The sequence below is a fragment of the Talpa europaea genome, assembly GCF_964194135.1.
Source record: "Talpa europaea genome assembly, chromosome: 2".
Classification (NCBI taxonomy): Eukaryota; Metazoa; Chordata; class Mammalia; order Eulipotyphla; family Talpidae; genus Talpa; species Talpa europaea.
Genome location: NC_140068.1, coordinates 107,719,227 through 107,731,696, shown reverse-complemented (window position 1 = coordinate 107,731,696; position 12,470 = coordinate 107,719,227). Strand labels below are relative to the sequence as shown.

The 12,470-nt window shown below is 49.0% G+C and overlaps 1 protein-coding gene across 1 annotated transcript in view; it reads right to left on the bottom strand.

Annotated features, from left to right (window-relative positions):
• The window catches only part of LOC311188223 (saoe class I histocompatibility antigen, A alpha chain-like), a gene marked incomplete at both ends in the record, with an annotated part of 296,532 nt that extends 290,748 nt beyond the window's left edge, over nt 1–5,784 (bottom strand). Inside the window, 5 exons of the mRNA XM_084259373.1 lie at nt 3,693–3,812; nt 3,922–4,197; nt 4,747–5,022; nt 5,155–5,424; nt 5,721–5,784. Of these exons, the coding sequence (XP_084115499.1) occupies nt 3,693–3,812; nt 3,922–4,197; nt 4,747–5,022; nt 5,155–5,424; nt 5,721–5,784 (1,006 nt within the window). The remainder of the gene's footprint in view (nt 1–3,692; nt 3,813–3,921; nt 4,198–4,746; nt 5,023–5,154; nt 5,425–5,720) is intronic.
• Between the last annotated feature and the right edge of the window lie 6,686 nt (nt 5,785–12,470).

Genomic DNA, 12,470 nt, shown 5'->3' with positions numbered 1-12,470 from the left:
AAATGCAGGCATGTCTGAGAAACTGTGAGCCAGAAGCACGTTAAGGACACCAGGTGGGTCTAGGACTTCATGTGGTGTCTAGGATGGGATGTCAGAGCATAAAAAGGACAATAGGAAACATTAAAGAAACCCAAATAATGTGTGGAGTTTATTGAAACTGCATCAACATCGTTTCCTTAGCTTCACAAATGACTTAGTAGTCGTGTGAGATGTTAACAGTTTGGAAGTAATGTGGGTTATATAGCAACTCTACTACCTTTGCAACTTTTCTGTAAATTTACCAGTATCTTTTAAAATACTGTTAACAAAGTTATAGGTTGTAGAAGGAAAAAGTGATCTACTATCTACTTTTCCCGGAAATGCCATGAAGGGATTGGAGAGAGGAGTCCCGGGGAAAAGCTGGAAACCTCACTCCTACGACAGGCTCCGGAGTCTCCTCTCCTCTCAACCCTGCTTCTCTGACTCCTCACAGAGCATGTCATCCCCAGGACGCCTCCCTCCAGGACCCCCAAGTCTGTCCACCTCAGGCCCCGTCCGGTCCTGGCGGCTCCATCAGAATCCGGAGCAGCGCGGCAGCGCCCCCGTGTGGCCACAGGGCTGAGCACAGGAGACCAGAGCTGCCCTTTCTCCTGCTCAGCCAGGCCCTCCCCAGGCTCCCTGGGCTCCCAGAGGCAGGACAAGGTCCACTGTCAAGTTAGAGGTCCTCAAACTGTTAGGGGGAAAGGATGTTCTGAGCTAATCCCATACAGGCTTTGTGGACTCCACCCCCACTCCAGACCAAAGCCATCAAGACATTGGGAAAGACAAATCCCATCACCATCAAAGGGAAGGTGGCTGGGACCTAAGGGTGGAGTTAAGCAGCCAGGTTGGGTATAAAAACCAAACACGTGGGCCTTGGGGTCTCTCACTCTGTCGCTCACCTCCTGGCTTCATGGCTCCTGGCTGTGGCCAGCTCTCAGAGTGTCATTTGGGATTCCAGATCGGTGGATAGGGTAGGATGCATTTAAAACTTTTTCTCCCACTTTTCTCCCTGAGCTGTACATTTCCTCATTTCCCCTTCCCTTGTAAATAAACCTTTTATTAACCTTTCATATGTGCCTGCAGTAGAGTATTGATAAGTCCTTTTAAGCGTGCGGGTGAGGACACACAGTCAGGCACCCGTTTTGTATTGGGGCTGCCCTATAACAAAACTTCCTCCCTAGTGAGTGACTATGGACATAGGCCTCATGCAAGAGCCCAGTCTCCATGTCATAATAGCAGGTTCCCAGGCTCAGGCCACATGCCACACACACCTCCACTCATAATGACAACAATGCCCCCTCTGCTTCTCTCCCAAGTGCTGCTCTCTCCTGCCCGCACCCCCCACCCCACACAGAAAACAGCCCTAACAGGAGACCCCAGACTAAATGAGTCTGTAAAATCATCTCTACCACCAGATACTCCTGTGTTTAGGGGCCACCTGTGTCTTGTGGAGACAATGATGGATGCCTCCTGTTGCTTTTAGAGACAGGGACACACAGAGGACATGAGGCCTGATCTCAAAACATGAAAAAGAACAGGCATAAAGTAATTAAACCAAACAAGTAAAATATATACACACAGAGTGTGAGGACTGAGGCCCTAACTGTGCCTGGGGAGACCTGGACGCATGAGCCTGTAACTAGCAATAAAATATAATTGCTAGCCCTGTGCACAGGTGTTTAAGGGAGGCTCGATTCCGTAGGATTCAATGACCACACTGTATTAAAGGAAAAAGGATTTATTGTGAGCAACACAGGCGATGCACAAGCAAAATTATAAACAGTGCCCCAAACCCGACCAAACTGATAATCATGCATACATACTGTACAGTTTCCTCAGAAATCAGCATCACGGAGGCAAAAAGTCAGCACTCCGGAGAACAGCATCACGGAGGCAAAAAAGTCAGCACTCCGAACAGCATGGGAGACATATCCACATCCAGCAGCTGCAAGCAGCAGCAGCTGGGCGACCACTATGTTTTTATCTCCCAAGGTCAGATATGGCCAGTATCCAAACCCAGGGATTCATGGTGGGCTGGTCATGTTTCAGTGCACGACGCTCCGGAGTTACATAACCAACCCATTTCTTGGTGGTCCCGGACATTGCGAACACTCCTGGTCTGGGCGCTGGCCAGGCTCCCGGATCAGGGGGCCAAAAGGTGGTCGCACATCTTCCAATGTCCCCGGCAAAACGACATTAACACTTTATTTTCCTACAGAGCCTCCACCCACATCCTGGAGACAGGACAGGCCCACAAGGGGTCTGAGTCCCTGTAATCACAGGGCCTCCTGGGACAGGTGCTATTGAAGGACAAGGACAAAGGAGCAGAGAGATGACCCCTGAGGAGTGACCACGTCAAAGCTCACGACGCACTGACTGGACTGAGCACCAACTGGACACAGGCCCCGTCCCCCTCGGCTCCCCACAGCCTCTCCCACCCCCACCTGCACAGACTCAGCACAGCAAACCTGCAGTTCGGGCTGGTCCTCATGCCCCTGATTTATGTAATCACAAATTTTAGTAACTCCACTATTGAACCCATCAATCCCACATGACAAGGTAAGAAAAATAACTTCAAAGCTGTAATAGTATTTTCAATTGGGAAGTGGACATTATTTCTCAGGAAAACACAAAGTACAGGCAGGTGGGAGTCAGCCCCGCCCCTGCTGGAGCAATAAAGTCATCAGAGACAGAACACAGGTCAGTGTGGGGAGTGTCATGGTGGACATGAGCAGCCCAGTCTCCCCCCCACCTCTTCACACTATCAATTAAAAGACAGAATAATTCACAGGCTGTTTGCAACAAGAAAACCAATGGATGTTGAAGGCACGAAGTGAAGATGAGAAGAAATCCTGCATCATTTGGTCCCCACAGCTGTCTCACACTGTGAAGGAAAGTGATCATGAACAATGTTAGGGAAGTGTCGACATTCTCCATAGCCCACCGCATCCTCAGAATGTCCCCCTCACAGTTTCCCCATCACCTGATCCCATCCTCTCTGCCCCAACCCCTCCCACTGCAGGTCCCAGGGTCTCACCTTTAGGGGCTATCAGAGAATCATCAAAATCCAGAGAACTATCACTGACTGGAGGAGAACAAAACAGAACCTGGTCAGAGCCATGAGAGATGAGACCACAGGAGGGACTGATGTGGGTGACTCCCCCATGGGCTCCATCTACACTGTCCCCAGGGGTTCAGGGACCAAACCCCTGATTCACACTTACCTGCAGTCTGAGTGTAGCTTCCTCCTTTTCCACCTGTGGGAAGAAACATCCTGTAAGACCACAAATGAATTGGGCCATGAAGTCTTAAATGAATCCCCTAATCTGGGCCACAAGGAATGTTCCAGAAATGTGACTGAAGGCTCTGGGCAGAGCCAGGAAATATGAGGAAAGGAGATGAGGGGAGACTGGAGCAACCACCTCCTGGAGTCTGTCCTCAGCAGGGACCTTCCCCTCTGCCATTTGCTGGGAGTCAGGGCCCATCACCAGAATTATCAAGGTGAACAGTCTGTGATTCACTTTCATAATTGCTTTACAAAAGAAGGTTAGCAATCAGCTCTAATTTGGGCGACACACAAGTGTGTGGATGGTACTTCCCATTAACCAGGTAGGGCAAGTTCTTGGGACTTGAAAACCCCCAGTGGACAAGATCTCCACTCCCTTCCCTACCTGAGCGCTTCTTCCTCCACCTCACAGCTGCAGCCACCGCAGCTCCAGTGAGCACATCTCCAAGGAGAACTAGGCCAGCAATGATGCCCACGGTGGGGATGGAGGACTGAGATGGGGGCACTGGAAGGGAAAGTGAAGGTGAGACCCTGTCACTCAGGCCTCCATCCTGAGCCAGTTGAGGTTCTCCAGAAGGGGTCCTGATTCCTCTGTGCCCATATTCCCTCCTTACCCCAAGTCAGGACTCGGGGCTCCAGCAGCCCCTCGTGGTGTACATGGCACGTGTATCTCTGCTCCTCTCCAGAAGGTACCACCACAGCTGCCCACTTCTGAAAGGTTCCATCCCCCCCAGGCCTGGTCTCCACCAGCTCCATGTTCTGGATCAGGTCCTCCCCATCTCGCTGCCAGGTCAGGGTGATGTCCGCAGGGTAGAAGCCCAGGGCCCAGCACCTCAGGGTGACCTCATACTCAGAGGTGGGGTGGTGGGTCAAGTTTGTGTTTGGGGGATCTGAGGACAAGGGTCAGAACATTCACACTTTGGGACTTTCCTTCATGGAGACTGAAGCAGCCTCAGGTGACCATCCTGAGAATGGACAGGGAAATGCGTCTGGAAGAAGCACAAAACCTATAAATCAGCCTGACCAGGGGAGTCTGGGATAATCTGTTTCTTAGAATGGGTAAATCAGGGTAAGGATAGGAATGCATGTCTCCAAGGAGGACAACAGAGACTTATGCTCCTGATTTGGGGACTCAGAAAAGCTGGAGTCAGATCTGAAAATGTTAATTTTACCGAAAACAAGACATAGTGAGAAACTGATGGTTCCCAAGAGGGCTGCCAGATAAAAAGGATCCAATGAAGGGTGATTTCAGGGATGGTCTCCTCTCCAGCTCAGGAGAGACTGGATTTCTGAGTCTCTCTCTAATACAGAACAGGAAACCCAGGAGGTCTCCTCCCTCTCTGACCAGAAAGTGGTCTGTGTTCTGATATTTACTTCATTTCTCCTGGGGTGTCAGCCTGAGGGAGATCTGAAGCCATGGGGGATTTGCAGCACCTAACCTGAGCGCTGCAGCGTCTCCTTCCCAATCTCCAGGTATCTGCTCAGCCCCTCCACGCACAGGCCCTCCAGATAGTTCCTCAGGCGCTCCGCGTCTCCGGTTGCCACCAACTTGCGCCGGGAGATCTGAGCGGCCGTGTCCGCCGCGGTCCAGGAGCGCAGGTCCCGGTTCAGGGCCAGGTAATCGGCGCCGTCATAGGCGCCCTGATCGTACCCGCGGAGGAGGCGCCCGTCGGGCCCCACGTCGCAGCCAGACATCACCTGGAGGGTGTGAGACCCTGTCCCCACCCGCGTCACCCCGCGTCACCCACTGGTCACCCCGCCCACCCCCGCCGGGAATAAACTTAATCGACGATGAAACCGTAGGGAACAAAGTGGGGTCGTGAGCGCCCCGGGCCCGCCCCGCTCACCGGCCGCGCTCTGGTTGTAGTAGCCGCGCAGGTTGTTCAGGCTGACTCGGAACGCCTGTGCGGTGGCCCTCGCGGTCCGCGTCTCCTCCTCCCAGTACTCCGGCCCCTCCTGCTCCATCCAGGGCGCCCGCGGCTCCATCCTCGGAGCCGGGGAGTCGCTGTCGAACCGCACGAACTGCGTGTCGTCCACGTAGCCCACGGCGATGAAGCGGGGCTCCCCGAGGCCGGGCCGGGACATCCCGGTGTAGAAATACCTCAGGGAGTGGGAGCCTGGGGGCGGGAGGGAGACCCGGGCTGGGGAGACAGGGCGGGGCGGGGAGGGCGCGAGGGGGCTCCCGAGATTGTTAAGGGGCGGCGGGATGAGAAGGGCCGAGACTCCGGGGGCAAGAGAAGGCGGGGGCTGGAAGGGACAGAAAGGGGCCAGGACAGGTCGGGTTGAGGGGGGACACCGGGGCTGGCAATGGCAAAAACACGCCTTTACCGGGTCCAGCGCCGCAGCTGCAGCCACTGGGCGTCCCCTTCCTCCCCCCTCCTCAGCGGCGGGTTCCCTCGCGACCCGCACTCACCTGCCCAGGTCTTCCTCAGGGCCAGGGCCCCCAAAAGCAGCAGCAGGAGAGGCGGCGGCCCCATGGCCCTCACCTACCCGGCCTGAGAGGCCAGGAGTCCGGGCATGTGGGTGCAGACTGTGTAACTGGAGTCACTGAGATGCTGATTGGCTGCTCTGAAAACCCTCCAGGCAATGGGGAGTGAGAACTGGGGGTAAGTCATGAGTCTTAGCATGAGGGCCCCACTCAGGTGAGAGGGAGGAGTGAAACTGCAGGGAGTTGGGGAACCCTCAACAGTAACCTTCATGCCTGAGACACTGCCCTGGGGTCCAAGACCTGAGAGTCACACCCGGGACCTGGGACTTTGCCCTACACCCTCCCCTCTGCACCCAGAACTTTTCCTGGCCCTGGGACTGCCTCACCCATTCTCAAACATTTTCCTTTCAGTCTTACAAATTCCCAAGGACCCCCAAGTGTAATTTTATGCAGATAAAACTGTCGATCTTCACCATACAAGAAATAAAATCATTTAAATATGTTTTTATTTCATTCAGAAGATTATTAATAATCCAATGCATGTCAACTGTTTTAAAGACAAATAACTTTCTGAAAATCATCATGGTAGTGAGATGTGGATCTTTTACAGTTATAGTTTTGCAAATGTCTTCTCTTTCTCATTAAAAGTTGGATTGTCATAATTTCTTTTGCATTTAGGCTGTTGGTCAGTCAACACAATAATATACAGCCTGAAAGAAATATGTAGGAATAGCATTTTATAATCTTTTAGGATAATTGTGAGTATTCAATTTTGTTACAACTTTGAAATAAACTGAAACTGTACAAGTGGTAGTTTTTCACATGTTATTTGCAAATAGAAACCTGATACACTATCACTGAATATTTTCTATTCTATTACATTAATTCTGTAGACCTTGCTTGTATATTAATGGCTCTTAACTAATATGATTTTTAAAAGTAATGCATTGTTTCACTAGGCTATATGATCACTGTGTTCATTATTCTAGAATCAAATTTTAAAAATCAAATATATTTTATATTCCAAAGATCCCAAAGGAAAAATGAGTTGGTACAGGAAGTGGCCAAGCTTATAGTGATGGGACACAATTTTCTAATACCTGGTCTTCCCTTGGGTTTGCATTTCATCAAGGCAATTAATTACTACCAATTGTCAACTGTCAGTAGATTTTCTTTTTTTTTAAGATTTATTTATTTATGTATACAAGTACTGGGGTACAAGCCAGAGGTGCAGGGGTGGGGGAGGGTGGTGAGATGATTCACAAGAGACAGAGTGGAAAGTAGAACAGACAGATTGACCAAAGTACGCAGCTCTGGGGAGCAGCAGGCAAGACAGGAGAGGTTTGCTTCCCCATCTGGGTCACCTCCCTGGCTGGGGATCAAACTCTGGCTGCAGTAGTTGCAGACAGTAGTTGCAGACAGTAGTGCTGATGCTTAACCCCTTGCACGACCAGGGAGGCCTCTGTCAGTGGGGGACAGACTCACATTCAATTTCTAGAAAGTGCCTACAAGATAACTAAATCTATATAATGATAGTTTTGTCATTCACTCCTTCAAATAAAGATGGTATTGCCTAAAAAATGAGTCTATTTAAGCTCATACAAATTGTTTTTCTTGGAACATAGTATTAGATTGTAGCAGGAGTGATTTATATGTATTGAGCTTACTTTGTTCCTCTCAGGCAAATTCTTTCTCTCAGGCCTGAGGAGATGCTCCCTGCTTTCCTGAGCCTCCCTGTCCAGGGCCCCACAGCTCTTCATACTGGACAGGGTGGTCTCTGTCCACATCCCTGCTCCCTCCCTGTCGACCCCTCCTGTTCAGCCCTTCTCCTCTGGGCTCAAGTGCTGGACCTGCCTGTGGAAATGTGGGGTAAATGATTGTCAGGCTTTTCTGCCCTTCCGCCTTTTCTGCCCTTCCGCCTTCTCTGCCCTTCCGCCTTTTCTGCCCTTCCGCCTTCTCTGCCCTTCCGCCTTTTCTGCCCTTCCGCCATTAGGATTGATAATGGATCCTTGAGATCCTGAATGCACGCCTGATGGCGGGCACCTGGATTAGGGCGTGGGCATACTTAGGTTGGATTCACCTGGGCTAAGATGGGGTTTATAAGGGCAGCAGCGCCAAATGGAGCAGACCAGAAGTGAACAAGCAAGCACAGAACTAGCAGAAGAGAAAGAAAGAGCAGAAGAGAACGAGACCACTAGAGAACACCAGAGAGCCCAGGAAGAGTGAAGATTCACCAGGGGCTGGGAGGCCTAGCAGCCTCCCGGCCCCTGGGCATCCCTGCCTGCCATGTACATGGTAAACTCAATAAAACCCTGAAAAAGCTACCAAGACTCTCTCCTTTACCCCATGTGCTCAGATCATAGAGAACCTGCTCTGTCCCTTCCTGTCCTGAAGGAGGTTGACAATGACTGGTCATCACCAAACTTGTGGCCACATGTTAGTCAACACTTCGCTGTTTCTCATTGTTAGCAACAGCTGACAATGTTTTTTACTCTCTCCTGGTCTGAAAATGCTTTCCCTCTGCTGGCTCCTGAGAGCTATTATTGTTGGAGTTTATAGGGTTAAAATCTCTGTCTATTTGGCACCTGGTAGACAGGGATAAGAACTTTTAAAAAGACTGGGGAGCTGAAAAGTTACCATGGGAACGAGGCTGTAAAAACCCTTGGCCAACATGGAACCATCTGATTGCTATAGAGACAGGGCCATAAAGCCCAAGTGTGGCCACTAATACAAATCTAAAGCAAATAAGAGCTAATTAGGGTGTGACACTCTAGCAGACAGCAGCTAGCTCAGGCCTGTGTCTTAAATCTTAGAGAGAGCCTACAAACAAAGCATAAAAAAGAGCCAAACTTTTTTTTTCAGTGGCCTGAGGAAAAATTTCTCCTCTCACTGCTCTTCCCCACAGTAATCCAATAAATGCACCTTTTTAGCTTTCTGTGCTGTCTGTGATGAATTCTTTCACCCCCATGATCCTGGTGTCTCTTCACTGTCCTGTCTCTTCACTGTCCCTTCACCCATGGGAATTATCAGTTTTGTTCAAATGATTAGACATTTTTGTGGTAGAAATTAAATTACAAGATATTCAAAAAAACAATGCAAGCACTGCAGCTGAGCTAATCAACATAATGTTACTATGTTGGGAGAAAAAGTTTGTGTGAAAGAGGAGTCAATTCACTAAAGATGAATCAAAACTCAACAGAGTCCTGGTAGATGGTATTTGGAGTCAGAAAAGTGACAAGTAGAAAATGAGCTAAAAGAAGTAAAACAGCTTGTCTCAGATTTAAGAAATGGAAACATGGAAGACTGGGACCGCTGTCTTCACAACAAGCTCTGTACAAGGATTGGACTTTTAAAATTATGTATGTTTATCTATTTGGGGGAAAGAGACAATTATAGTAATATACTGTATAAAAGTTATGTGATTGTGATCTCTCTCTAAATATTTCATCACATATAAAAGTTTTGATGCAGGATGATTGTGGGAAACTGAAACCTTGGAAAGTGAGACCTCAGATAAAGGGAGGACACTGTGCACAGGTATGGACCAGGATTAGGAACAACAGAGACCCTGCAGGGTAAATGAGATAATCAGGATTTTTTATGCCACTAACCTCTGTGGCTACCACCTGCGACCAATACAAGGGGCACTTGGAGTGTAGGTGAGGGGCACTCGTGCCTGCTTGTGGACACCTGGTGTAGGGTAAGGTAAAAATATCAGGCTTTTCTGCCCTCCCGCCATTAGGATAAATGAGGGAACCCTGTGGTCCTGAATCCATGCCTGATGGCGGGCACCTGAAGTGGGTACACCTGGGCTGAGAGATTGGGCTTTTAAGGGCGGCGTCACGGGGACACCAGCAGAAGCCAAGAACGAACGGAAACTGAGAGAAGAGAAGTAGAGAGAACACCAGAGAGCCCAGATAGAGTGAGGATTTGCTGGGGGCTGGGAGGACTGCCACCTCCCGGCCCCCCAGCACCTTTGCCTGCCATATGCCTGGTAAATCTAAATAAAAGACCTGCAAAAAGCCACTGAGGACTCTGACTCCTCCTTGACCCGGTCTGCTGGATCAGAAACCTGCACTGTGTCCTGTCCTGCCTCTACACCTGGGTCCAAAAAACATGGACGTGCACATGAGTAAATGTGCATACCTGAGTCTAGAGGCTGGGATACAAGCGACAGGAGGAGGCCCACTCAGTAGCCAGGTAACTACAGAAGAGGCAAGGCCACAAGACTGCAGGAGACTGAGAATGCCAGAGGGAGGCCAGAGAAAGAGCAAAAAGTGTTGTGGGGGGCTGGGAGGCTTGGTTGCCTGCCTGCCCCCTACCTTCGAGGACACCCCCACCCCTACTCTGGCCCTTGCCTGCTTCCTTGCATGTCATCCTCCCTGCCTGGTTCCCTGGAAAAGCATTAAAGCCTGTAAAATCCACCTAATGCTGTGGGACTCTCTTTATATGTCTGCCCGAAGCCATAGTGAACCTGCCCTGTGCCTGCTTGCACTGCAGACCCCCAGCCACTGCTCGCAGGTATACAAATAGCACAGCCACTATGGAAGAGATTTGGCAGTTTCTTATAAGGCTAAACACAACTTCCCTGATCATTCTCCTGGGTATTTACCCAACTCACTTGAAAACTTTTGTTTACACATAAATGTTTGTAGCATACCACTCCTTAACTATGGGTAGCACATTGTGTAAAGACTGGAAAGGGACATAGTAAAGAAACACCTTCACAGGGAGAAATCCCAGCTGGAAAAGGTGAACATCATCAGTTGTTCAAGAACAAGTGCATTTTATTCTCCCTTCCTGTGTTGTTGAGAGTGGCATTTCATCTCTGTGATCTTTCCCAAACCTGTCAGCCCAGACAACCAAACTCAAATTGAGTGGCCTTCTACAATACACCTGAGCAGTGCTCCCCAAATGTGAAGACCATCAAAAACAGATAATGTCTGAAATACTGACTCAGCCAGAGCAGCCTTAGGAGACATGATTAGGACTTAGTGTGGTATCACGAGGGAGCCTGGAACAGAAAAACAAACTAGTGACATCCAAATCAAGCATGGAGTTTAGTAATAACATATCAATGTTCCTTCATTGGCCGTACAAATAAAACAGTGATAAAAAGGGCTAACAACAGGACATACAAATATAGGAATTACAGAAACTGTATGAGTTTCACAAGTTTTCCACAAATTACAAATTATCCTAAAATAATGTTTGTTTGTTTTTTTAAAAAAATAGCACCCAAGAATGGAGACTTTTCCAGGCCCCATGAAAAATAATGTTGAGGTTTCTCGAAACATAAAAATGGGACCTCCCTGGTGGCACAGGGGTTAAAGTCTCAGTGCTATCAAGCTATGGCCAGCCACTGCTACAAGAGTTTGATAAACTCTTGTAGTGTAGGGTAAATGGTTGTCAGGCTTTTCTGCCATCCCGTCATTAGGATTGACGATGGATCCCTGCGGTCCTGAATGCCTGATGGCAGGCACCTGGAGCAGGTTGTGGGCATGCATAGGTGGGTACACCTGGGGTGAGAGACTGGGCTTATAAGGGCAGCATCAGAGAACGAAAGAAAGACCAGAGGAGGAAACGAGAAAGAGAATAGAACCAGCAGAGAAGCAGAGGCCACAAGAGAATGCCAGAGAGCCCAAAAAGAGTGAAGATTCGCTGGGGACTAGGAGGCCTGCCAGCCTCCTGGGCCCCTAGCACTCCTGTCTGCTGTGTACCCGATAAACCCAATAAAAGCTTGAAAAAGCCACTGAGGGCTCCAGGACTCCTCTTTCACCCAGCTGCTCCAATCACTGAAACCTGCTCTGTGCCTTCCTGATGCTGCACCCAGCCAGGGTGATAACCCACCTGGTGCAGCAGACCTCTACTGTCTTGCCCCACCGCTCCCTCAGCAGTGTATTTCAGTTAATGCCCTGTTCTGCTCCCTGCTCTGTCTCTGGTGAATCCTCTCATCCTTCCACTACCTTGGCCTGTACCCCAGCTCTTGTATAAATAAAATAATTTTTAAAAAAAAGAATTGTACACTCCACATTGGCCAGCAAATTTGTATGCTCTTGACCATCATAGTCTCTGTCTATTGACATTAATGTTCTAAATTTCCCTCTATCTCTACTTCTCCTACATCCCACAAAGTTTGTTTATATTTTCATAAAGGTGGAAAGCATCCATTGTCCTTATGATTTTGTCTGTATTATTTTTTCTCACCACCATCCTTCCTATCCCCTTGTTCCTCTCTCTCCCCCTCCCTCACAGCCTCAGAGCCCTCAGGGTGTTTGCTAAAGTCCACTAGTTTTTATAACTGTGTTACTTTATCAAATCATCTGCTATGCAAATGTCCTGTATTTATTTGCATCATTCTCATTTGCCTTACTACACACAATTCTCTCAAACTCCCACCTTGCTGAAAATGGTTTATTTCATCTTTCCTTATGGCTAAATAGTATTCCATAGTGTGGACATGACACGTGTTCTTGATCCATCCTCCATCGGCATCTAGGTGACTTCTGTGTCCCAGCTTTTGTTACTGCTGCTGTGAACAAAGCAGAACATTCATTTTTCACATTGATGGTTTTGTCTCTTTAGGTAGATGCCCGAGGGTGGGATTGCTAGATTTGCATCTTCAGTTTTTAAAGATAAATCCAGACTGTTTTCTGTACTAGCTGCCCTCATTTATATTGCCACCTGCAGTGTCATAGGCTCCTTTTGCCCCACATCCTCTCAGCACTGGGTGTT